The 23,491-nt window shown below is 38.8% G+C and overlaps 2 protein-coding genes and 1 long non-coding RNA gene across 3 annotated transcripts in view; 2 read left to right on the top strand and 1 right to left on the bottom strand.

The window, feature by feature from the left end:
* Positions 1–23,491, top strand: part of LOC112574144 (acid-sensing ion channel 2-like) — an 82,654-nt gene that overhangs the window by 43,029 nt on the left and 16,134 nt on the right. The window contains exon 2 of the mRNA XM_025255015.1: positions 1,338–1,544. Coding sequence (XP_025110800.1) covers positions 1,338–1,544 — 207 coding nt within the window. The remainder of the gene's footprint in view (positions 1–1,337; positions 1,545–23,491) is intronic.
* On the bottom strand, positions 8,169–9,208 carry LOC112574153. The gene is made up of 3 exons (XR_003101369.1): positions 8,975–9,208; positions 8,439–8,716; positions 8,169–8,224 (listed from the first exon to the last, which is right to left on the bottom strand). It is a non-coding gene; the product is annotated as an uncharacterized LOC112574153 (long non-coding RNA).
* Positions 17,222–18,386, top strand: LOC112574151 (acid-sensing ion channel 1-like). The gene is made up of 2 exons (XM_025255031.1): positions 17,222–17,653; positions 18,180–18,386. Exons 1-2 carry the CDS (start codon positions 17,588–17,590, stop codon positions 18,354–18,356), a joined length of 243 nt encoding a protein of 80 aa, XP_025110816.1. The 5' UTR covers positions 17,222–17,587; the 3' UTR covers positions 18,357–18,386.

The following is a 23,491-nucleotide window of genomic DNA, read 5'->3' as shown; positions in this document are numbered from 1 at the left end:
TCAAATGTAGCATATAAACACTGAAATATATTTTTCAAAAAATGATCTGATACAAGATATATTTATTTTAAATCTTTAAGCTTGAATTTCTTTGTCGTTTTTGACATCCAGTCCTAAACTATAAAAACATATTTCTCAATATGGCTTGAGCTACAGCAGTAAAATTTGCAATTTTGTTTAGAAATGCATAAGCACAAAGTGATGCATTTGAGAATATGGTATAAACATTACTTTTGATAAAAATTAACATTTTTCTAAATATTTTAATTGCCACATTCACACTGAGGGGGGTACCATGTCTGATTTTTTATATCTCCTAGAAATCTTGAGATATCAAAACGCCTTATGCAATCAGTTTTCTTATCAGTGCCTCTAGTTTACAAAAAATCCAAAACCTTTGGTATATAACTTATGGTATTGTGTAAATTTGTTTTTAAAATGCTTGTACGTTTTTGAAACAAAAATCGTTGATTTAAAGTCACAATTTTCACTTTAGGTACTCAAAAACAGTTTTAAAGTGCTATATTTATGTTATTTTGTTAGTCTATATTTAAAAACCCTTAAAGATATTTAAAATATGGATTTATAGTGTACCGCTGGCCTAACTTCTCTCTCTCTCCAATTCACAAAGAGGTCCCACACCACTGTCAGCCCTGCGATTTATTCTCCTTCCCCTGGAACATTCTAGCACAGACATTCTATTTCGTCGCAATAAAGACATTTTTGAACATCGCTACATTGTTGAACATCATTTCCTCCCTCGCGCAAAGACAAGACATTTTTACTTTGAACATTGCTACATTGTTGAACATCATTTCCTCCTCGCACAAAGATATTCTATCTTTACATTGCTGCCGTGCTAAAATTCTGGAATATAGATGCAAATCTACACCCAAAGACATTATACTTTGTACACTACTAGAGTGCTATAGTCGTGAAAGTAGCCAACATGTAGCCAAGCTACAGCTACTTTCTAAAATGTAGCTACGGCTACAAGCTACTTTTTTTTTAATTTGTAGCCGGCTAAGCTACAAGCTACAAAATTTGTAGCCGGCTACAGTAGCTGTAGCTAGGCTACAGCTACTCCCCATCCCTGCCTGTCACACACATACACACAGTCTTCACTTTTTATCTCTATTGTAAATTATTACCTCTATTATCTCCATGTATGTTGGTTTTTATCTAGGATATCGAGGTCGAAGCTTTTGTCCAAATAACATATCTGTGCGTCTATTTATCAGCTTGAATATCTTAACTTTCCCTCTCTCTCTCCCTCTCTCCCTCTCTGTGAGTGCGCTTGTGTGTGTGTGTATCTTACCTGTTCATCTAATTCTCAGCAGCCCACCATGAACACATTCGACCCAGATTCGTTGAGGATGGGTCCTGTGGCCGCGAATCGGGACACCCAGGAACAGTTCCCACAGAACGAAAGAAAACTGGAAACAAAAGAAGAGAAAAAGGTAACATTGCTGAACTACGCCATGGAGACATCAACCATTCAAGGACTTGCCAAAATGTGGGCTGTGCCGCTGGTGTTTCTAAAGGTAAGATTACCGGCACTGCTTTTAAAAACTTCGGTGTCCTTTCAAGAAGAATGCCCCGCACACTTTATGTCATGTAAAAAACAACTTAAAATGTGAAACGGAGAATAAAGCTTTCTCTCGTCACTGAACTGAATAAAAATACAACTATTCAAAGTAAATGGTTGAAAAATGTCATGAGGAGCTAAACAATATTAATTTTTAAATAGATGAATTTCAAAAACTACGATTTGCAGATACTTAACGTCAAATTATATACGTAAACAAAGATTATATGTTAAACTTATTATATTATATGTTAAACTGTTAAACTAACACACACACCACACACACACACACACACACACACACAACACACACACACACACACACAAATACACAAACATACACACACACACACAAACATACAAACACACACACACACGCATGCGCACTAATACCTCAATGACAATACCTGAGTCATTCTTGTGGATACCTCGTCAAATATGGCGGCCCAGTAAATATCACCAACATGCGCAGACAGAAAATACAAAGAAAACTAATAAAGTTTAGTAAATCATTAATGCTTCAATATTAATCTATTTTATAGTTTACCGCGAAAATAAATATATATGTTACAAAAATAAAATTTTGGAAAAACTTTCAACGCTCCAAAGAACTGTAGACCTAGCACTCTAAGTTATTTACAGGAATTAATTTTACAAACAATGACAAAATGTAATCAGTAGTGCAAAAGTTATTGGGAAATAATGGTAATTAAATTATTCTATGAGAAACTGCATGTCATTATCATACTTTGGGACAATGGAGCAATTTATTTATAAACTTTCAGGACTTGGGATTTGTCTATTCACATCTACCTCTGATATTGTTGTGGTGACAGGTCTCGTGTACCTCGACTAATTCTTTTGGCTTTCTATGGGAGTCGGCTAGTGAGTCAGTGCGATCTTGCGCAACCGAGGCAACCGCTATTGAGACATTACCCCAAAGAAAACAGGGTGGAGGGGAACGGGTGGCAAACGAGTACAGGTAGTCCTTGGGTTATGACGGTCTCGAGTTACGTCGTTTCGTGGTTACGACGCTTTATACGACGCTCACTCCGACTTACGAGGTTTAGCGTCGTAAGTCGAACTGTACGTGTGCCTCATTCCCACGTGCGGCGGAAGTCAAAAGGCAATCTGAGAAGAGGAAACAGCAACAGAAATTGGCAGGTCATTAGGACTTAGTCGCTTGACTGTCGCTACGATTATCAAGGATAAAGATCGCATCCTTGAACACGTGACAGGATCTGCTCCTATGAATGCGACAGTGATAACAAAGCGTAGTGTACTGCACAATATCTTACTGTACTTATGTTTATTGATAATTATGTAGGGTACTGTGTTAGGATAGGTGTTTGGATAGGCTAAGTGTTTGCCGTACTGTACTGTTATTATGGTACAGTACTGTATGAACGTATGATCCGACTTACGTCGAAATTCGGTTTACGACGCCGCGTAAGAACGGATCAGCGTCGTAAGTCGAGGACTACCTTTATTCACACTCGTCATGTTCGGCTTCACTGCACACCCGTGACGATGGCTGATACAAGTACAAAAACTGTCACCGAGTTGCACCTTCAGCCGAGAGTTTCTCTCACAAGGCAGTGTGTGATCAACCATCTCACATCTACTGCGGGCCTCCACTCCTGTCTGCAGCAGGAATGTATCCTGTCAATCTTTTATACTTTCTGGGGTTACATAAACTTTGACACCCACATCTGTAATGACAACGGTATTCTTACATTCCTGCATTTTTTTGTTTGTTTTTTTTAATTTATATTTGATACGGGTTTGTGTATTAAGAGAACAATTAGGTATAATACCTCGCACTATCCCCCAGTGTCAGGGTGGGATGGAAAGGTGTAGAAGTAGTCAAATTGATTTCTGCTCATGAAGAAACAACATGCTTGATTACTTCAATGTTGTTCAAGTAGGTGAGCAGCTGCATAGACACTAACGTCGATTGACAGAAGAACAAAATATAATCGGATAAGGAAGTAGGTTCTACTAGTTCATGCAAGAGAATGACAATGATGAGCAATCGTATGTCTGTGGAGGCTAAACGAATGATTGGTCAGGGTTTTATATAAATATAGAGGTGAAAAGGTAAAGGCCATACCTTAACCTTTCCAGGTCGTTGGGAGGTGATGTGTTAGAGACCTCACTTTTCTCAGGACCAGCTTTACATGAGGGGATGCCCATATCCTCTCCCGAGCTGCCTTACATTCCCCAATCCTGTAAGACAGGGGTGTCAAACTCAATTACCCAGGGGGCCAAATCTCACATCACACACAAGCTGGCGGGCCGAAGGTTATTATTTAAGTCCGATAACTTTTTATTGAAACTAAAAAAATGAACTTTTTGCTATTAATTTTGTGTAAACAAAATCCTACATTAAAAACAAATTAAAGTAATAACAAACCAAGGCTTAGCAGTTTTTCTTCTTAATTTATTTTGTCAGAAGTGGACTTTGACGTCTTTCTTGCAACAAGTTCGTTTATGTTTGAGTAAGTTTCTGTTGTGGAGATTCTCAGGATGGACTGCAAGTGACATCATTAAGACTACTCCTGTTTGATGTTTGTCTGATCTTTCATCACAGAGAAAGTTGCTCACAATTAATAATGCTCCATGTCGAGGACTTTAGCACACAACGATTCTTGGTGTATTATGCAGTGATATGCTATCAACTCTCCACTACAATTTTCTTGGATATGTGACCGCATCCTTGCAACTAGTCCGCTCTGTGGGCCGCACATCGCCGGCGCTCCATCTGTTGTAAGGGCAACAAGTTTGTCCCAGGGCAGGTTCATGTCAGTGATACTGTGACATACGCCAGTGGTTCTCAAAGTTTTTCGGACCGCGGACCACTTTCTTAAGTAAAAAACATGGCGGACCACCAAGGCCTAAAAATCAGTCTGTACTATGAATTTCAAATTTAAATTGCCGCATTTATTTCATTTTAATTCAAAACTAAATGTCCTTTTGTAAAAGTAGTATAGTAATAAGATGACATAAAACTACCTACCTCGTTCTTTGTAATTAAAATGTTAATGCGAAGAATTCATCGCTTTAAAGATCACTTCTGACATATGACGACTGTCAGCCGCGGACCGCACCTACTTTATCCCACGGACCACACTTTGAGAACCACTGACATACGTTGTTTCAAAATGTCCTTTCCTGTCGTTGCACCATGCATGGATTTATGTCTAATATTCTTCTGTGATATTCAGACTGGAGCGACTCCACGGATGAAGATGGCGAGTTGTGCGGTGTGACCGTCGTGTCAGTGTTTCATCGACTGCGAAGTCTTTGCTTTTTTTCGATCAGCTGTGTTTCACATCAGTGGCCATCTCACAATCCGATCAGCACCTGTTTCTGCTGAGGCTTACATTTGCAAACATTTGCCTTTTGTTTGGACACAAGACTTTTCACACACTTTCATCATGCGACCTCTCACAAACTCTCCCTCATTGAATGCCGGCTGACAGCGACTCCTCTCCATCAATAAACTTGCCTCTCACAGCAGCTCACTTTGTGATGTTGTCTATAGTGAACAATGTCTGCTGTCATTCAGATTCCTCTTAAGTTATTCCACTTTCTTAGCTTCTGTTCTGCATTCAGCTTTCAACTTGTCTGATGTTTAGTCTCGTAATGCCGTTCAGATTATATTCTGTGGTCACAGCTATTGTATCTCCACAAAGTAGACACGCTGGTTTACGCTGATGTTAGAAACATGTAGTCAGCCTCCCATTGGCTTTGAAAGACTGTTTCAAAATCAACTTTTCTCTTTTGCTAGCTTTTAAATAACATTAAGTAAAAGTCTTTAGAAAGTCACAACACGGTGCTCTGATCATCTTGCTTTGTTCCCCGCCAGATGGCGCACCAATACTACGCACACTACACACAGCTTTCAATTCTTAATAAACAATCGCGTGCTCTGCTGCTCAGTACTGTTTGCTATGACATGCTGATTGTTATTGCATCAGTGTTGTATGTACAAAGAAGATATATTAGCAAAGGACACAACCCAGATAATACATGCAAACGTTTTAAAAAACGTTTTAAATACGTTTAAAATGTTACATAAAACATTTTAAAAGTTGCAGAAAACGTTTAAAATGTTATCATGCACATCAAAGTAATGTTTTAAAACGTTTTCTGCAAACATTTTTATAAACACCTTTTTCAAATGTTTTTAAAAAACGTTTATAAACATCTTTCTGTAAAACATTTTAAACATTAATAAATACGTATGTAAAACGTTTTAAAACGTTTTAAAATGTTTTTTAAACTATATTAATGTTTCGCATGACACGTTTTTAAAACGTTTTAAATGTTTTTTTAAACTAATTTTAAATGTTCACATTTCACACATACTTTGTGCAGTTTCACTTCAAACATGCAAAAAGGATTACAGACAAATTTCATTGTTTAATTAAAACATATTTCGTGTCGTTGGGAATAAACCCAGGAGACATTACATTATACAATAGCAAGTATGAAATGGTGACCATTTGTGATAAAATCAATAAATGATACTCAAAAAAGAGAAAAAAGATTATGAATTAATTAAACACCGACAAATCAATGCATAGGATTTTTTCTTAAATTAATACATTTAAATATTTCAATTTCAAATACTTAAAGGTGAGGTGGTGCGGCACTGTGCTCCGTGCAGAGTGCCAAGGAATAATTAAACTAAAACTAAACTTATAGACCTTTAGATTTACAAAAAAACAGTGAATTGTAAATACAATTGGATGATGTACAAAATACACCAAAAAGTACAGTTACCCTGTTGTAGATAACAACATGCACATTATCATCTCTACCCTTCTACAAGGGACATATCATTCCAATTAATTAATAATATGAAAATTTCCATACCGTAAAATAAGGCTGAACAAATAAAAGTTCATGTATGTCTGGTAAAGCGGCTTTATGAAAAATGCACTTAGAACACTATCAGATCCACATGCCTTCATTTTAACATACTAAAACCTTCTTATATGTAATTATTAGCTATCTCAAATATGAGACATTGTTGCTAAATATCAGCAAGCGTCCAATTAGGGTCAAGAGTGGCTTGGTGATAAGCCTGATGTTTCTTATGCAGCAAAGTTAGGCATACATGCCAGTGTAGAGGAGTAAAGGAGGCAAAAGCACAGAATGTTATATGTGGAGACAGCTCTTGAGCGTGGGGGAGAGCCAGTGACAAAGGATGTCATGACTGCCTGCTGTAGCCGTTGGAAGCGAATGGCTATGTGACCAGTACTGGCATTCGGCGGCTGTAGGTGGCATTGCAGTCATCGTAGACATTACGTTATATCTCTAGACTTTCTCTGTCGCTGGAGAGGAGTCGTCGCTCTCTGATGCGATGCAGCTCGGGGGAAGGACGACGGACAGGTGGAACAGCACTGTCTGCTGAAGCATTGGTCTCCACTCTGTGATGGCTCCTGCACTAACTTTATCGGAAGCCTCCATACACCCACGGTTCTTCGTACAGCTTCTGCAGATAGCAAAAATGGATTTGTAGATTAAAGAAGCGCTACAGGTTTATAGATTAAAGATGGACTAAAGAAGTCTAACACTATACATATTGTTTCAGTTTTATGGTGCTTATGCTTGTTCCCCATGTCTTTCCGTTTTACGCTAGTTCACCCATAGAAGCACAATTAATACTGACAAGAGCTACAAATAATTTTAAAACTGTAGAGCTAGCAATGAAAAAATGTCAATTCATGTTATACAAAAATAAGCACTTAGATCTGCACTTCTCTTTTTTGTCAAAGTATGTGTAGCAATATATCATATATCTATACCTTTAATAATAATATACACTAACATTTATACATCATCACTTACTGTAGATCATGGCCTGCCACCTTCAGTCCCTGAAAGCACACATCTCTCCCTTTTGTCCTTTCCAGTTATAGTCCGAGCAACCTTGTCGTCAGGAGTCGCCGCATGATTCTTTCGCACAATCCTTGGCATTCGTTCTACCCACACAGGAGAGGCTTTTGACTTGCAAATCATTAGAAGACAAGAAACATATCTGTCAAAAGTAGGCCACACATCATAAACAAGAAGGGTGTAGTGAAAATATACATGGCTTTAATTATTTACAATTCAAGGCCATACAAAAATTATAACTGAAAACTTTCACAAAAAGCTGACATTTAATGTTTCCTTCCCAATAACCATAAAGTTTATGAGCTGAAACCCTTTGAAACTGGATTTAAAATTTGACTTATGTGTTCCACACTATATATGTATGATAGATTGACAAGAACTGATCATTCTCAAATGAATTCCTATAAAAACATAAGTTTTCCAAAATGTCAAGCTATGCTTTAAAATTCCCTAAATTATTACAGATTATCATTTCAATCATGGCGGTAACAATGACATCTGCTTTACGTACGAGTAATTCATGAAAGGAATCATCAAGGCGTCCATCCAGTTCCAACAGCTCTTGCTGTGTTCTAATCGGAAGGATCAAATCTTCTGGCAACATTCAAGCATCCTTTGCTGGAGCAGGCTAGTCTTTGCTTATCAGTGAATGAATCACCATATCTTTTACTTCCTGTAGCATCAATTTCAATTCTCTGTCTTGTTTCAGAATGAGCCAGGCAAATGCTGCAACAGTATGAACACAGCACTGTGAGCAAAAGTGGACAATTAACTTTTATAGGTGAATGAAGCCAATCAATGGTGATTTGGGAGGCAGTAAGAAACTTGTATAACCAACACTATGTTCAACTTGAGATTGTGAAGGGAATTCACAACAAAATTAAATAGGCAAAACAAAAAGCAAGAAAAGTAACCCATAATATAAAATTGTCTGACTTACCTTCATTAGACACTCTCTGGGTACCGCCTTTTACTGCTGCAGTTGTGAGGTTTGTCCCCTCTTGTACTCCTTGCTGAGAGTCACTACGTTGGTCACTGGGGTGCTCACGTCGTGGGGGCAATATTCTTGTGGTTAGTGCATTTACCTGTGGGCATAAATGCTTGTTTTCCACTTGTAGTTGCAATGAGTCTGGCAATGGTCCTGCTGGCACTGCTGGATGCACTGATTTCCATCTAAAGTCGTCTTCTTCCTCCTTGTCTGGGCTCTCTAGCCCTAACCTATTTAACAAGCATACCTATTAATAAGTGTGCAGTGAAATGACAATTATGAAAATTTAAGAATTTCTGGAGTAAAAGATTTAAGAAATAAAATAATAAATAATTCCTAGGCTATACCTATCATAATATCAATATTACCCTCATGAAAAATTGAAATGAACTACTGAAATCTGTACTGATCTTGTAAGTTGTTCTCCAAACCTAGGGATTCCCTAATCCCTGTCATTCTATAACTCAAACAAGACACAATGTGACTACTTGTTTCTCTTCCTCTTCCGATCTTTTCAACCTTTAGTGCTGTCATCATCTGTTGTATCCAAGTTTGATGTATACTGGCTGTTATCCACTTTTCGTCTGGCAACCAAATGCTCATCTGAAAGGTTATTATTTTGTGAAGTTATAATAAACATCGAGAATAATGGCATGCAATGCTTACCACACAATATGAATTTCACATGAAAAATCAGTTAACTGTCTGTTCGCTGAGATGTTAATGGTCATGTGGCTGTATGTTCCAGTCTGTAACCACAATAAACCCTAAGCAAGGTCTGCGTGGACTAAAGACACTAACACTACCTTAAAAACCTTTTACAAAATAAATATGAACAACTTTATCAAGAGACTGACCACAAAAATATTAACCAGGGCTGATGAAGTCATCAACATCTAATCTCTATAATAAACATATATTGACAATGAGTAAAAAGTATAAAAGTACCCCCTTTGAACCCAAAATGCAAACAGGTTGAAGAGTCCAGGTATGTCTATCTGGCAGAGCTCCCTCCTGAAGGTGTTTTGTCAGCTCACTTGGTGGCCAGTATGCTAACCGTTTCGCGTGCTGAAAATAAACAATCCTCTATGAACTCTTACCAGGGAGGCTAACTGTGTGTCTTTATGGGAGTGTTGGACGTTTGACTTCAATCTGTCATATTTCCATCAGAGATTATGACTGCATATATTTTTATACACTGTTATACTCAAGGAACTATGTAAATTCAGGAAGGATAGATGAATATTGTTCAGCTGAGATATGATTGTATTGACTGCAGTTTGCTTCTGTGGCATGCAATGTTTATAATGTAACGTTATTTAATGTTATTAAAAAACTCTATCATCCGTAAGAACATGTAACACAAATTTACACTATAATGAGAAATGATTACACAATACCAGTGGTACCATTTCAGTCATAGATAACGGTTTAGCAATGAATTCAAGCAAGCAGTTATTACAGGATGCTTTTGTCGCAACAAGGCAAGAAGTACTGAAAGTGAACTGTTGGAAATGTTAAATGTTGCGACCCAATATGCCAACTGTGTGGCCAAATCTGTATCTGTTTCACTGTCGCTCTCTGAAGATATCCTGAATCAAACCGATCATCAATATAATCTTCAAATTCACTAAAATTAGATTTCACAACATCATCATCATTATTTTCATCCAAATTGTATTTAGTCGGTAAATATTGCTGGCGTGATGTTATCGCTGAGAGTTCTGGTGTCTGCTGGTTCGAACTGTTATTAATTTGACTCTGTAGATCTAAAACTGTGAGCACCTTCTCTACGACACTGGATCGTGAATGTTTGTATCAGTGTGTATTGAATACATCTGACTTTCTCTTTCAGTTCTGCCAACGCTGCTTCTACAAGTTTTATTAACTTTTTTCGTCCAGTAGGACGACATGATGTGAACTATCAGTTGCCTTAACGCATTAGAATATTAGATTATGTACGAGCGCTCAATTCAGAAGTAAACTTTGACACATCACACCCAATAAGCATACATTAAATGTGTGTTGTACTAGAACACGGTATATAGCGTTTTATAATAAAGAACCTGCAGTACGTGTGTGGTAAACAAAGAGAAAAGATTACAACCTTGGTTTTCAAACATACAGTACATCAGCAGAGAAAATGTCGCGCCGCGTGGAATCATGGAGTACGTGCATCCACAAGAAGAAATAGCAAATATTTAGTTACGTAGCATTGATGTTTTAAAAACTGCAATGATTTTTAAACTATCAAACCTAATCATAAGACAAATATAACAAAGTCTTTAAAAAAGCTTTTTGTAAGGATTTTCAGTATCTACACCGTGGACTGGCTCTAAAATTCCGTAGGAAAAGTGAATGCCGGCAAATCAAATAGTGACGTCTTATAAAAAATTACGTCATGACGCAAAGCCATAAAGGTTAACATTGTAAACGTTTATAAAACATTTATTTAACATTTTGTTTTAAATGTTTTATTTTCAACATTTTAAAAATGTTTTTAAAATGTTTTACTGAAAAATGTTTTTTTGGTAAACGTTTTTCAAATGTTTTTAAAATGTTTCATCTAAAACGTAAACCTTATTACAACCATGTAAACGTTTTTAAAACGTTTTTAAAATGTTTTCATGCTATCTGGGAAATCATCAATACACAAGCAGCAACTATTTCAACACCCTGGCTTGCTGTTTATACTCGGATACTTATCTCTTTGGCGGCAGTTATTCCCTCTTGACGACGCAGGAACTGGACAGTCAGTATTCCACAGTTGGCACTTATCATCCACAGTCCACGTGTATAATTCAGTTCACACGTATCATGCACAGTTTGCACATATAATTCTAGTTGGTAGGTATATATATAATTCCCTGTCCTTGGAGACGCTATACTCCCACCTACTTGATCTCCACAAGTTTGCTTCTCAAAACTTAACGTCTCATCGAGACGACTTCCGCTCGCCAGCCCGCAGAGTCAGACAGTGATGAGTTTCTATTAGTCTTTTGCTGAGCTGCCTCGGCATACACGTGGGTTGGCCCTAGTCACCCTTTGATCTCGGACCGATTCAGGAAAGTTAACAGGTACTAAAACTCTTCGACCCGCGGCCCGTGTTCAGGCCAGCGTGTCCCGTGTCAAAGGTCAGATTTATGGGCCCCGCCTTCACCATCCCTTCAGGTCATCAACAGGAGCGGTGGTAACTTGACCAGTGTGCACTGTTGGTGGTCTGTACAAACTTCACTAAACTCATCCCATCGCTTGCTGTGCTCGACTGGAACTTTTCTGTTCTTTGCCTTCTAACTGTCATCGTCGCCTGGCCATTAACAATGATTAACTAAAATTCTTTCGCGGGCCAGGGAAAATTTCATGGCGGGCCGGATGTGGCCCGCGGGCCGGTGTTTGACACCCCTGCTGTAAGGAGTCACTGAGTACCCGGACACGCCAACTGGGTCGACTGGGCGAAGTTTGCTGCGCTAATCAGGCATTTAACCACTCCGCTCTCAGTTCGGACGACAGCGCTTTAACTACTCTGCTATTCACTTTCTCATAAATATATATGCGTGTGTGTGTGTGTTTTCAGGTGATGTGGCTTCTGTTTCTCCTTGTCACTTCTGGTATGATGATCTATCAGCTGGTACAGGTGTTTCAGGTGAGCGTTCACTGACTCATTAGCTGGTACAGCTGCCAGAGGATGTACTTCATTATTAAGATTTTATCAGCACGCAGTGCATGCAGCACTACCTACATAGTTTTCTATTCACTAGAATTGTATTTCGTATGTGTGGTGAGTTTCACGGATGAAAAGCGGGTTAAGTGAGTGAAACCTCATCGCCTCTCACTGGAAGACTTTATCGTGTGAAGCCACTGATATACCTGATGTCTGTGCTCTCTCCTGTGACCCTCAGAAATACTTCCAAAGGCCCATCCAGACCGAGGTGAGCGTGGCCTTCAGTCCTCTCCCCCTGCCCGCCGTCACCATCTGCAACGACAACAGGGTCCGACTGTCAAAGGCTTCCAAACTGTCCTGCTTGCTACAGTCTCTCTTGAATGTCTCCAACAATCCGGTAATTTTACTGTTTTACTACATTCATTGTTTGTGAGGTCGCTAGTCCTGATTGTTTGCATACTTGGTCTCTTATAAACAAACTAACCTGCTGCTCACCCAGCAAAACACAGCGTGAATATACTCTAAAGACATATGTTGTTGTTGTTGTTGTTGTTGTTGTTGTTGTTGTTGCACAGCTGCGATCAAACGACCATCAGACCAATCAGTTATTACGCGCTGTGACTTTGATCAGTTAAAGGTGTTGGACATGTTGCCATAGTTTTACTCCACCACCCAGTCCCACAACTCACTCACTCATCCTCTTCATGTACAACTTCTGTGAAAGGATTGTATTGACGACAACATCGACCTTTACGATACATCCGACGTTCGCAGCTTTGGTTGTGTTGGTGACTGTGCAGGTGACCTGGACAACACGACCATATATCAGTACAACTTAGCAATTGGATTGGCCAATACATCCAGGTAAGATACACGGCAGTTTAAAATGGCAAAAGGTGCGTCTACATTTTCATGTTTCTCGTAGATGTTTTCAGTGTGTGAAATTAAGGAAATTAAGGTGAAATTAAGAGGTGGAGGGCAATCCGCTCCCTAGACTCAAGACATACATAAATACGTCTGTGAACCAGTTATACAAAAATAATATTTACTAACTCAGTAAATTTTCTCTTTTCATTGGCTTTCAGGCAGCTGCTGAAAGAAGCTGGACATCAACCTCAAGACATGATTTTGAACTGTGTCATCAACGGAATAGACTGTGACTATCAGTAAGAGTTCTGACAACTTATTCATGTCACAACTCTCGAATGAAGAATTTCTGTAATAACTAGCTCCTCTTAGTCGCTTTAAAACAAATGTTGAAACTGTTATTATATATTGTGTTCATTGCGGTCAATGCCGAGTACCCACACAGTTGATAACCTTTCAAACAGACTTTTAACCGATATTTTAAAACAAACTTTAGAAATATTAGTGGAAAGTTATGCATTTCACATCATGGTGTTTTCGTCTAATAAAGGTGCTTTAAATATGCTTTCAGAAATTTTACCCACTTTTTCTCGTTTGTCTACGGCAACTGTTACACAATGTCGAGTCCCAACTTCAAGTCAACTAGAAGTGGCCCACTAGAAGGTCAGTGAGTGCAACAGCGGGCATCTTGTAGGGCATCCAAGAACATGCTTTTCTAGAACTCACCTAATTCCTTTGTAAATGAAATAGTAATTTCTGTTACACGAATTTTTGTAAGATAAGATGAACCTTGTTTCTGTCCTCGTATCATAAAATTTGGCACAAAAGATGTCGAGCTGACAACTAACCCATGCTCTGTCGGGGTCGTCAGGTCTGTTCCTGGAGCTGAACATCGAGTCGGACGAGTACCTGAGCACCTGGGAGTCTGGCTACGGTCTGCGCGTCGTCCTGCACGAGGACGGCACGCGCCCCAACCCCGCCAACGAGGGCTTCACAGTTCCTGCTGGCTCTCAGGTCTTCGTGGCAATCAGAATGGTGAGACATGGTGACCATTCCTGTACTCTCTTTGGTGTCCTGATTGTTGTCACGTGTTGTCACGTGACTAACACTAAAGCTTGTCTTTACACGCTGAGACTGGGTGCACGTGCTTGCGGAGTCATTTGGTCAAGGTATCTCAGTGTGCATCAGGAACACACGTCTGACTTAGAAACTTTGCTAAAGAGGAATCTTCCTGTTAAAAAAAAATTAAAAAAAAACTCAGAACTGTCAGATTCTCTACAGTAGCAGTCAGCCTTGATGTCGTCAGCAGCTTCGCTGCTTTGTTCTTGTTTCAACTACTATAATAAAAGTGTTCTACTTAAATAGGATCTTTTGATTTGGGGAAAATAAGAAGATAGCAGAGTAGTTAGAGCACTGGTGTTAGAACCGAGAGGCGCTAGTTCGATTCCCGTATGGCGCAGCAAACTTGCCCCAGTTGACGCAGCTGTCGGGAAATATGTACCTGGCTTATTAGAGGATTATGCAAGAAAAAGCAGCGAAGGAAAAAAGATAAGCATACTCCTCACAAGAATATGGCCCCCAAAAAAGTGTGATCTCACTCCCGAAAGACATGAAAACGCTAGTCAACAACTTTTATTTTTAGAGGATGGGCTTTACAAATCATTTTACATTTTTGTCTTTATAGTAAAAATACGAATCTTTCGAACAAATTGTATTGTATGTGATAGTGTGCAGCAATTACGTTTTCTAGAATGAAATTCAAAGGATTTGTTGAATAATAAACTCAAACAAAAAAAAGTATTCTAGTGATATGCATGATGACTGTTCGAATTGTTTGCTTTTTTTTCTCCTTTGACACCTTTTAAATTTTACAAATAATGATACCCAACCAGACGATCTTAAGAAAGTTCTTATGAGATTCTGTCTTGTGTTAGGTAAATGTCAACAGCCAGGGTCCACCTTACGGCTCTTGTGACAACGGTGAAGAATACAAACAAAAAACTGGCAACACTTACACAACTGAGGTATGCCGCCTTTTCTTCTGTCTTATACAAAACCCCAAAAAAAAGTCGAGGACTGAATCCAAAACGCGCGTTCCCTGTTGTTCTTGTTTTTTGGTTCCTCTTTGTGTTTTCTGTATTTTATTTTGTTCTTCCTTTACTACGGGTGTTTATTCTTTTATATTTCATGTTATTTGTTTGTTTTCCTGTCCCTCGTATTCTGTCCATGTTTCGTTCTTGTTCTTAAGTTCTCGTTAGGAGTGTGAGTATGCGCTTAAAAAATTTTGCTTTTTTCAATATTGTTTTTGTTATTGTTGTTATTGTTAATATTATTATTGTTGTTGTTGTTGTTTTTCTCATTATAGGGATGCCGTGATCTGTGCGTCAGAACGGCCATTTTACAAAATTGCTCGTGTGTTCCACTCCAAGATGACTTTGCTCTTCTCTTAAACGACTCACTCTGCAGGTCTTACCAAGGTGAAATCTTAATCCTTCTGAAGCGTTCATGATATTATTTTCACACACTTATATTCTCGTCACATGTTTGCTGATGTCGGACTTCTTGAGTCCTTCTGGCAGACTGGCCATAGCATCTCAGTGTGCTTTAAAACACAGAAGTGTCAATCAATGAATAGTTGCATAAACAAAGAAACAAATGAATGAAAAAAATAAACAAATGAGCGAACGAATAAATGAACGAATACAAAAGACAAACAGTAATAAAAAGAATCAAAATAAGATAAAACTAAACGTTGTTTGACTACACTTCTTATGTGTTATCTAAAATGGAGAATACAGCTGTTTGCTATACGCTTCTTCTGCTGTCATTTGCAGATTATCAGTGTATGGACACGTTTTATGATAATTATTTCAACGGTCTTAACAACGGCAATGACACTTGCACCTGCTCCAAGCCATGCAGGTTGGTAGAAGTTTTAGTGTAAGCACTGTGTGTGTTTGTGTGTGTGTTTTAGAATGTTTGGGGTGTAAAATGTTTGTGTGTTGGGATGTCTGTGCTGGTTGCTGCTTGTGTCTGCATTCATTCTCGTCTTCTTTTGTGATTCTATGGGGTTTTTAGTGAGGAGATGCTATTTTAGTTTACTGTTTGTTAGATCAATCACTAACTCCACCATCTAAACCATTTCTGTGACAAAACTATGGAGAGTGGCTGCTACCGATAAATTACTAGCTGGGGAGGCCATAAATATCAAGGTTTTAGCTATGGCTAGAAGATTTACCAGCCCGGGTACACCAACAGGCTTGGTAAACATAAATATAATCCCAGGTAAAACGTCTTAAAAATCAGAAGTCGTCTAACATACTGTTTACCCTCATCTATGTCTTTCCTATTTTACAATCTTTTTTCTATCGTCAGACCATACATTTAAAGGCGCATACGTTTTTCCAAGCTTCCATATTTCTTTTTTTTAATCGTTATTCTAAGAAAGTAATACCTCAAGACCACTATGATAACTCATTAAGCACGTCTCCCAACACCATCATTCTTATCTTATCTGATTCCTGATCTTGTACAAACTTAACTCGCAATTCTTTCGAGTCTATTGCTCAGTTTCCTTCATCTGCAAAAAAAAAAAGTGCAGAAATGTACCTTTCAGTCCTCTTTTCTTTCCAGTGAATCTACTTACCAAGCCACCGTGACAAGTCGGCCCTGGCCTTTTTTTGAAGAAGTGGTGAGTGTCACGGTGATGGTCACAGTGGTAGTAACAGCTTTGGTTGCCATGGTTGAGGCAAAATGCTCGTTAGTTTTTTTGTTGTGTAATTATAGCATAAAAGAAAGACAAACAGTAGCAGCCAAACACACATACCAAATAAAGCTTTGTATTTTTACCAGACTTTGCTTTCATTCTGCACTGTTTATTTCCACAGAGAGAGTTCGAAAATCAAGTTTGTGAGGACAACCCAGACAGCCCCAAGTGTGGATACCTGGACCAAAGCTTTACTTTTGATACCTACGAACTCCGCAGGTGATGGATACTGGGATCTCGGGGGTTTTTCGGTTACATCATATAAATATAAGATCATAGAGATATTACAATTATAGAAACTGTTTAAAAGGATTGATGGGCAACTATCGGGTTAAGAGTAGAGGGAGACAGTATCGTACATACAGCATCCAAATGATGACATGTTTACTTCAGACGGGATGCTGGATCCTTCTCACATATAAGTCTGTTGTCGCTGTTGGCAATGTTTACTGGGATCTTCGTCTTTCTACCTGATTGGTGCCAGAAATTAAGGCCACTAACATGAGTCACAAATGTGTTATAAATGTGTTGTCTCTTTGGTCATCTGAGACGTTACCTGTTGTACCCTGGGTGTCTCTGATGTTCTTCTTGTTCCTAATCACCTCCAGTGGAGCATTTGCGGTTGCTGTAGCAGGGTTTGTTTTACAGGGTGGGGCTGCTAGCCCCACGCCCAACCCTCCTCCTTCATCAGGGCTTGGGACAGGCAGGTTTCCCAGGGGGTTTCCAGGCGGAGTCAATGTGTGTCTCTGATGTTCACAGGGTGTTTACTCTCACCAATGTAACTTCTTTGTACGCAGATCTTCCTTCATGAGGCTACAAGTGTACTATGATAGTTTGAACTACGAGATTATCACAGAGAAGCCTGCGTATGAGGTGTGTATAGTCTGATAGTTCTTTGTCTACCCGTTTGTGATTAGTAATTAGAGTAAACAGGTTTTTCATTTCACAGTTTACTGATGAGTGTAATCATTGATGTGCCGTGCTTAAGTACCACCTAACGAGCGAACACACACCTACGCATACGTACTCACACACGCACGTACACACACACACACACGTACACACACAACCTTGCGCTAAGACTATTACCCACCCCGACACACTTTTTATTAACAGTTTTATTTAATTTAATAAGTAGGTGTTCTGTGAGAGACCGCTTACTTTTATTCAGCTTAATAAATAACTGTTCCATAAAAAAATTACTTAATTTTTACCGATTTATTCAGTCTCTGCTGTCACTCACGTCACTTACTATTTCTAATTTCCCTTCTTTCCTGTTACAACTACTCACCACATCTTCACACGCCCTCTATCATCAGCCAGAACTTCATTTAGTATTGCCAGCCTCGCTCTGGGGTCTGTCTATCATGTGTTCCCGGCAAGCACTTGTCATCTGCAGGTGGAGCAGTTCCTGGCTGACATTGGCGGCACCCTGGGCTTGTGGATCGGAGCGTCGGTGCTGGGACTCGGCGAGCTTCTGGAGATCGTCATCCTGCTGCTCGTGCGGTGCCACAGGGCAAAGAAACGTGACTACCACGTGACATCGCCTCCCTCACCTGTGACAACAGAAAACTAGACACCAACTCCTTGCTACTATCGTTTGTTAATAAAAACCTAACCCTGACTATCTCACATATCAGGAGTTTCAGCTAAAATTCCACAACTTGACTACTTTCTACAGTTCGCAGGAGTTCTAAATGCAATTAAACAGTTTCAAAATAAATTACAGATCAAAAACATTAAAGGAACTGGGGAAAGAAAAGAAAAAGTATGGGAGATAATTTGTAAAGGAAATAACTCGGTACAATTAATGCTTGGAAATTCTGACTCCTTGCCTAGTGGAATTGTGAAATGGGACTCTACCTTTGAAAATATACCATGGAAACTTATATTTAACAAATGCCATAAGACAATATCTGATAACCAACTAAAATGGTTCCAGTTAAGAATTCTCCATAGAACTTTGCCAACTAACAGGTTTCTCTTTATAAGATTGTTAATTCCCCCAAATGTGCTATATGTCTTAACGATGAAGAGACAATAAGTCATCTGTGATGGCAATGTCAACTTGTTAGTGCTTTCTGGAGAGATTTACATTCAGTCATAATTAGTAAATGTACAACACAGAAATTTTAATTTTTCTGAAAAACTTATTTTATTTGGTGAACCGGACAACATTTGTACGGACAAAGTGTTAGACCTAATTATCTTGTTAGCAAAATATTACATTTATGTATGCAAATGGAAAAACGATATACCCTCTATACATGCCTTTTTGAAGATTGTAAAATACAGATATAATATAGAAAGATGCCATAGTATTTTAGGTGATAAATTAGACGTATTGAAGTTATTTGGAAACCATATCAAAAATTATTAATATAAGCGCAATTAATGGAAGCTGTTCTCTTTCACTTCTTCTCCACATCTTTCCTCTTTACTCTTCTCCCCTCCCCTTCTATACTGAATGAATGTAGTAATCAATGTGATAAATGTCATATATGTTGTGCTATTAAAAAAAAAACCTCTTTTGTTTCTAGATTTCGACTGTCATAAAATTTTTTTATTTGTTTACATCCAGCTCGTGCTGACGTCACGTATCACGTGCTAAGGACTTTCGTATTCAAATGTGACATCCTTGTTAGACTAGAGCAGACCTGGGCAAAGGCTGGCCCGCGGGCCGATCTTTTCTCATTATTTTGTTTTGTTTTGCTTTGGGATGTTTTCCTTCTCTAATATGATCAATTTTCTGTCAAGCCTTTCATGGAAAACCTATTGATTGCCAAGCGAAACCATATAATCATATATATAACCATATAACAAGCGACCATTAATTTCGTTTGACATCATCGACTATGTTAAAACCTAGGTGGAGCTAATTTTTTATGCATTTTGTTTTTTGTTTATTCCTTCCCTAATATGAACAATTCTATGTCAACCATTTAATGAAGACCCACTACTATATACACAGCGATCTTAGAGGTGGGGGTGGGTGGGTGGATTATTCTTTTAAAGAGGGAACTATATACAGTATTAACTTTCTATCATCAAAACTTAAGTGAGCTGCAACTGTCGTGCTGTACAGTCAAATGTTTGTGTGGGAACTAAAGCATCGCAAGAAGTTTGTGGGGAAGGGGTGATGATATATATATATAGGCATAAGTATATATATATATGTATGTGTGTCAGAGGTATTAGAAAATATATATATAAGCAGATGTCTGTGTGTGTGTATGTAGTGGGTTTTATATAAGATTATACACAGCTAGATTACATTATTTCTCTTGGCAATCAATAGGTTTTCGTAATCTAGCTGTGTACAGTCCTATCGATAGACACATAATCTCTACTATCATACTTTGATATTGAAATGTTCATATTTTACACTAACAGATGTTTCAAATTGCATCAGTATAGTAAGAATTATTATATTTACTATTATAGTAATAATATAGTAATAATTTTCATAATCTAGCTGTGTACAGTCCTATCTATAGACACATAATCTCTACTATCATACTTTGATATTGAAATGTTCATATTTTTACACTAACAGATGCTTCAAATTGCGTCAGTATAGTAATAATTATTATATTTACTACTATAGTAATAATATAGTAATAATTTTTATAATCTAGCTGTGTACAGTCTTATCGATAGACACATAATCTCTACTATCATACTTTGATATTGAAATGTTCATATTTTTACACTAACAGATGCTTCAAATTGCGTCAGTATAGTAATAATAATTATTGCTTTTGAAAGAACATATCTGTATTTTTATATGTGTGTTTCTTTTCTCAATTAAAACCACTCCTAGCCACTGCGAGATTAAGTTGTTGGATACGCCTTTGCGAAGTGATGTGTTATTTCAAACGATCGAGCTAGTATTCAGCGATCGATGGGTATAGGTAAAAGTTCATGTTTAAAACATAGGAAAAGTAAAGGGCTGATGTATAGTGTACGTGGTGACATTTTTAGTAAAGCTATTCTCTAACTGAAAGGCAAAGGGCAAAAGCTACGCTAAGCAACGACTTCAGTCGCCTCCTTTCTAAAAAGTGAAAAAAACATTCAAATATAAAATGTATAACACGCTTCTCATATATTCATACAGGGCTAGATGTAAAAAAAATAAAATAAACCCTCAACGTTTATTAGTCTGTTAACCTAGTAAATTCTGTTTAATTTTGTTAACCTAGTAAATAAAGATTTATCATTTATCAGCAATAACATAAAAAAGTTTTTGGTCCACACTGGCTTTCATTCTGTCAGACATTTGTAAAACTATACTGAAACATGTATACTCAAAGCTCAAAGTCCCAAAAATGTACTCAGAACCCTCAGAGGCCTCCTGTCTCTAACCGGCCCGCCCGCTGGCCCGCCCGCCAGTATATATACATATTTAGTATTGGGTAAAACTGAGTTAACTATATTAGTCCGGCGATCGAAAACCATCCCAATTTCTCATGCGGCAAATTGGGAAAATTAATTGCCCACCCCTGGACTAGAGAATTAGCGTTGCATTAGCTGGATATACAAGGGAACCGCTGTTGCTAATTGAGTGACCCTGTTTAAAAGGAGCATAAAATATTGTACTGTTCTTCACTTTGTGTGAGTGCGTGTATTCGTGTGACAAAGGGAGAAAAAGTAAGTGTCTGTGTTTCCTATGGGGAATGTATTCTGTTTATTAGGTCCAAGAATTTTTTTAAATTAACAAAATAAAGGACTAGTTTAGTGTCTAGCGTGCATTACTAACAAAAAGGAGAATAAAGTTTTCTAATAGCATCCTTGTTTTATCTTAGTCCATACTACGTTTACTTATATTGTGTTTTCTCACATCACTCCTAATGATATCACAAGGTCTGAAACAAGACCGCGGGCAGTTGTTGATGGCAAACTTTGTTGTCAGGCCATTCAGACATTTCCGGCGTTTTTCTTTTCCAGTTTGTACAATATCGAACTTCTAATCAATATCTCTCATCTTTCATCTCTCTCTCTCTCACACACACACAACCCACACCTGGGAGTTCTTAAGGCGGGTGTGAGAGGCAGTCAAGTCGATACCCGTGTCGTACATTGCTCCAACATCAAGCAACTAATGTTTAGACGTGCATCCAGTTACACAAAGAGACAATAAGGAGGTATAAACTCAGCTCTAGCGCCGCGGTTACGAGTACAACCACGGGTAGCGCCATGGAAACGTGCACTCTACGTCATCAGCTGCAGCTAATTTCGTCGGTGTTATAGGATGTCCCACTCCTCTATACTTCGGATGATAACAGGTGTCATTTATGACTCTTTGTCTACAGAATGGTTTTTCTCAGCTCTTAGCAGTGCCTTATTTTAGGACTGACGCCGATGTGCGAAAACAACGTGTCTCGACCAAGTGTATTAAAGTGTATTCAAGTGTATTAAAGTGTATTAAAGTGTATTAAAGTGTATTAAAGTGTATTAAAGTGTATTAAAGTGTATTAAAGTGTATTAAAGTGTACTAAAGTGTATTCAAGTGTATTCAAGTGTATTCAAGTGTCCACAAACAGCATAAAACCTCAATGACTAGAACTGCACACAGATATTCCTTGTCCTCGCTGTACAGCAGTCAACGGAGGTTGCACGAGTAGGAGAGGTACTTGAGGCATCAGTAACAGTAATGAAGGGAAGAGATTCCATTCAGCAAAAGAATGTCTCCTTTTTCGTTCTCTAACTTGCTTTTTGCAACCGTTATGTCGAAACAGATTCACTCGGTCTCTTTGACTTTTCGCACTCAACATGCGTGTGTGTGTGTCAGTGTGTGTGTTCGAAAATCACCTCGACATGCGAACACGTGAACAGCAAGTCGGTCAACCGAACACAACGACCTCATTGTTCATTTATGCGCCACAAAAACACTTGTGGTCAACGGCAGTCAACAAACCTGGTAAACATCGCATGGAGCTCCCCGGAGACAACCGTTCCCTCCCTTGTTGTTGAGCAACAGTCCTTTAAATATTCCTACTGGTCGCACAAGGTGTAAAGATGAAGTTAAATGTTACATAAAAGATGTGTAAAATTCTGCCGTCTGCCATACACTGACACGTATTACTATTCATGGCGAAACATTCTTTCTGCCTTCTTCAAAACTTCAAAGCCTCTTTATAACCTCTATGATGTAAAATCACCATATTTCTTACCTGACCCCTGAGTACATGGAATGTCTGCAGTTTCCGGGGTCGCCAGACTCCTCCTCGCTTGCCTCCTCCGATCTGGTGGACCACTTCCCCAGGGGAGTGAACTTGCGCGAAAGGTACGGGTCGAGTCACGGCCTGTCGGACGACGCTTACTTCATTTTCGGTCTGCCGAGGGTCAACGCGTACAACTACATCCCGGAAGTGGTCCTGACGGGAAGCCGCAGCGTGCAAGGGGATGCCACGAAGCAGGAGATGGCGCTGATGTCGCAGGACGACTTGTACCCAGACTATGCGCCCTCTGACCTCGGAGCCACGCCGGACTCTCGCTCCATCGCGTCGCGAAACGACGAAGAAATTCAAAGAATAAATGGATTTCGGGGTCAGAAAATCTCTCCCCCGATTCCCATCCGACGTGCTGCACCAGGATTGTATGATCGCAACAACAGCCACAATGCAAGGGAAGTAACTGCCGCTGCACTTAACTACAACGCCTCTGCCTCTCAAAGTTACCTTATATATGAAGATGTTTGTAAATTGGGTT

This window comes from Pomacea canaliculata, linkage group LG10 (genome assembly GCF_003073045.1).
Source record: "Pomacea canaliculata isolate SZHN2017 linkage group LG10, ASM307304v1, whole genome shotgun sequence".
Taxonomy (NCBI): Eukaryota; Metazoa; Mollusca; class Gastropoda; order Architaenioglossa; family Ampullariidae; genus Pomacea; species Pomacea canaliculata.
The sequence above is the reverse complement of the archived record's forward strand: the minus strand, read 5'-3'. Positions and strand labels throughout refer to the sequence as shown.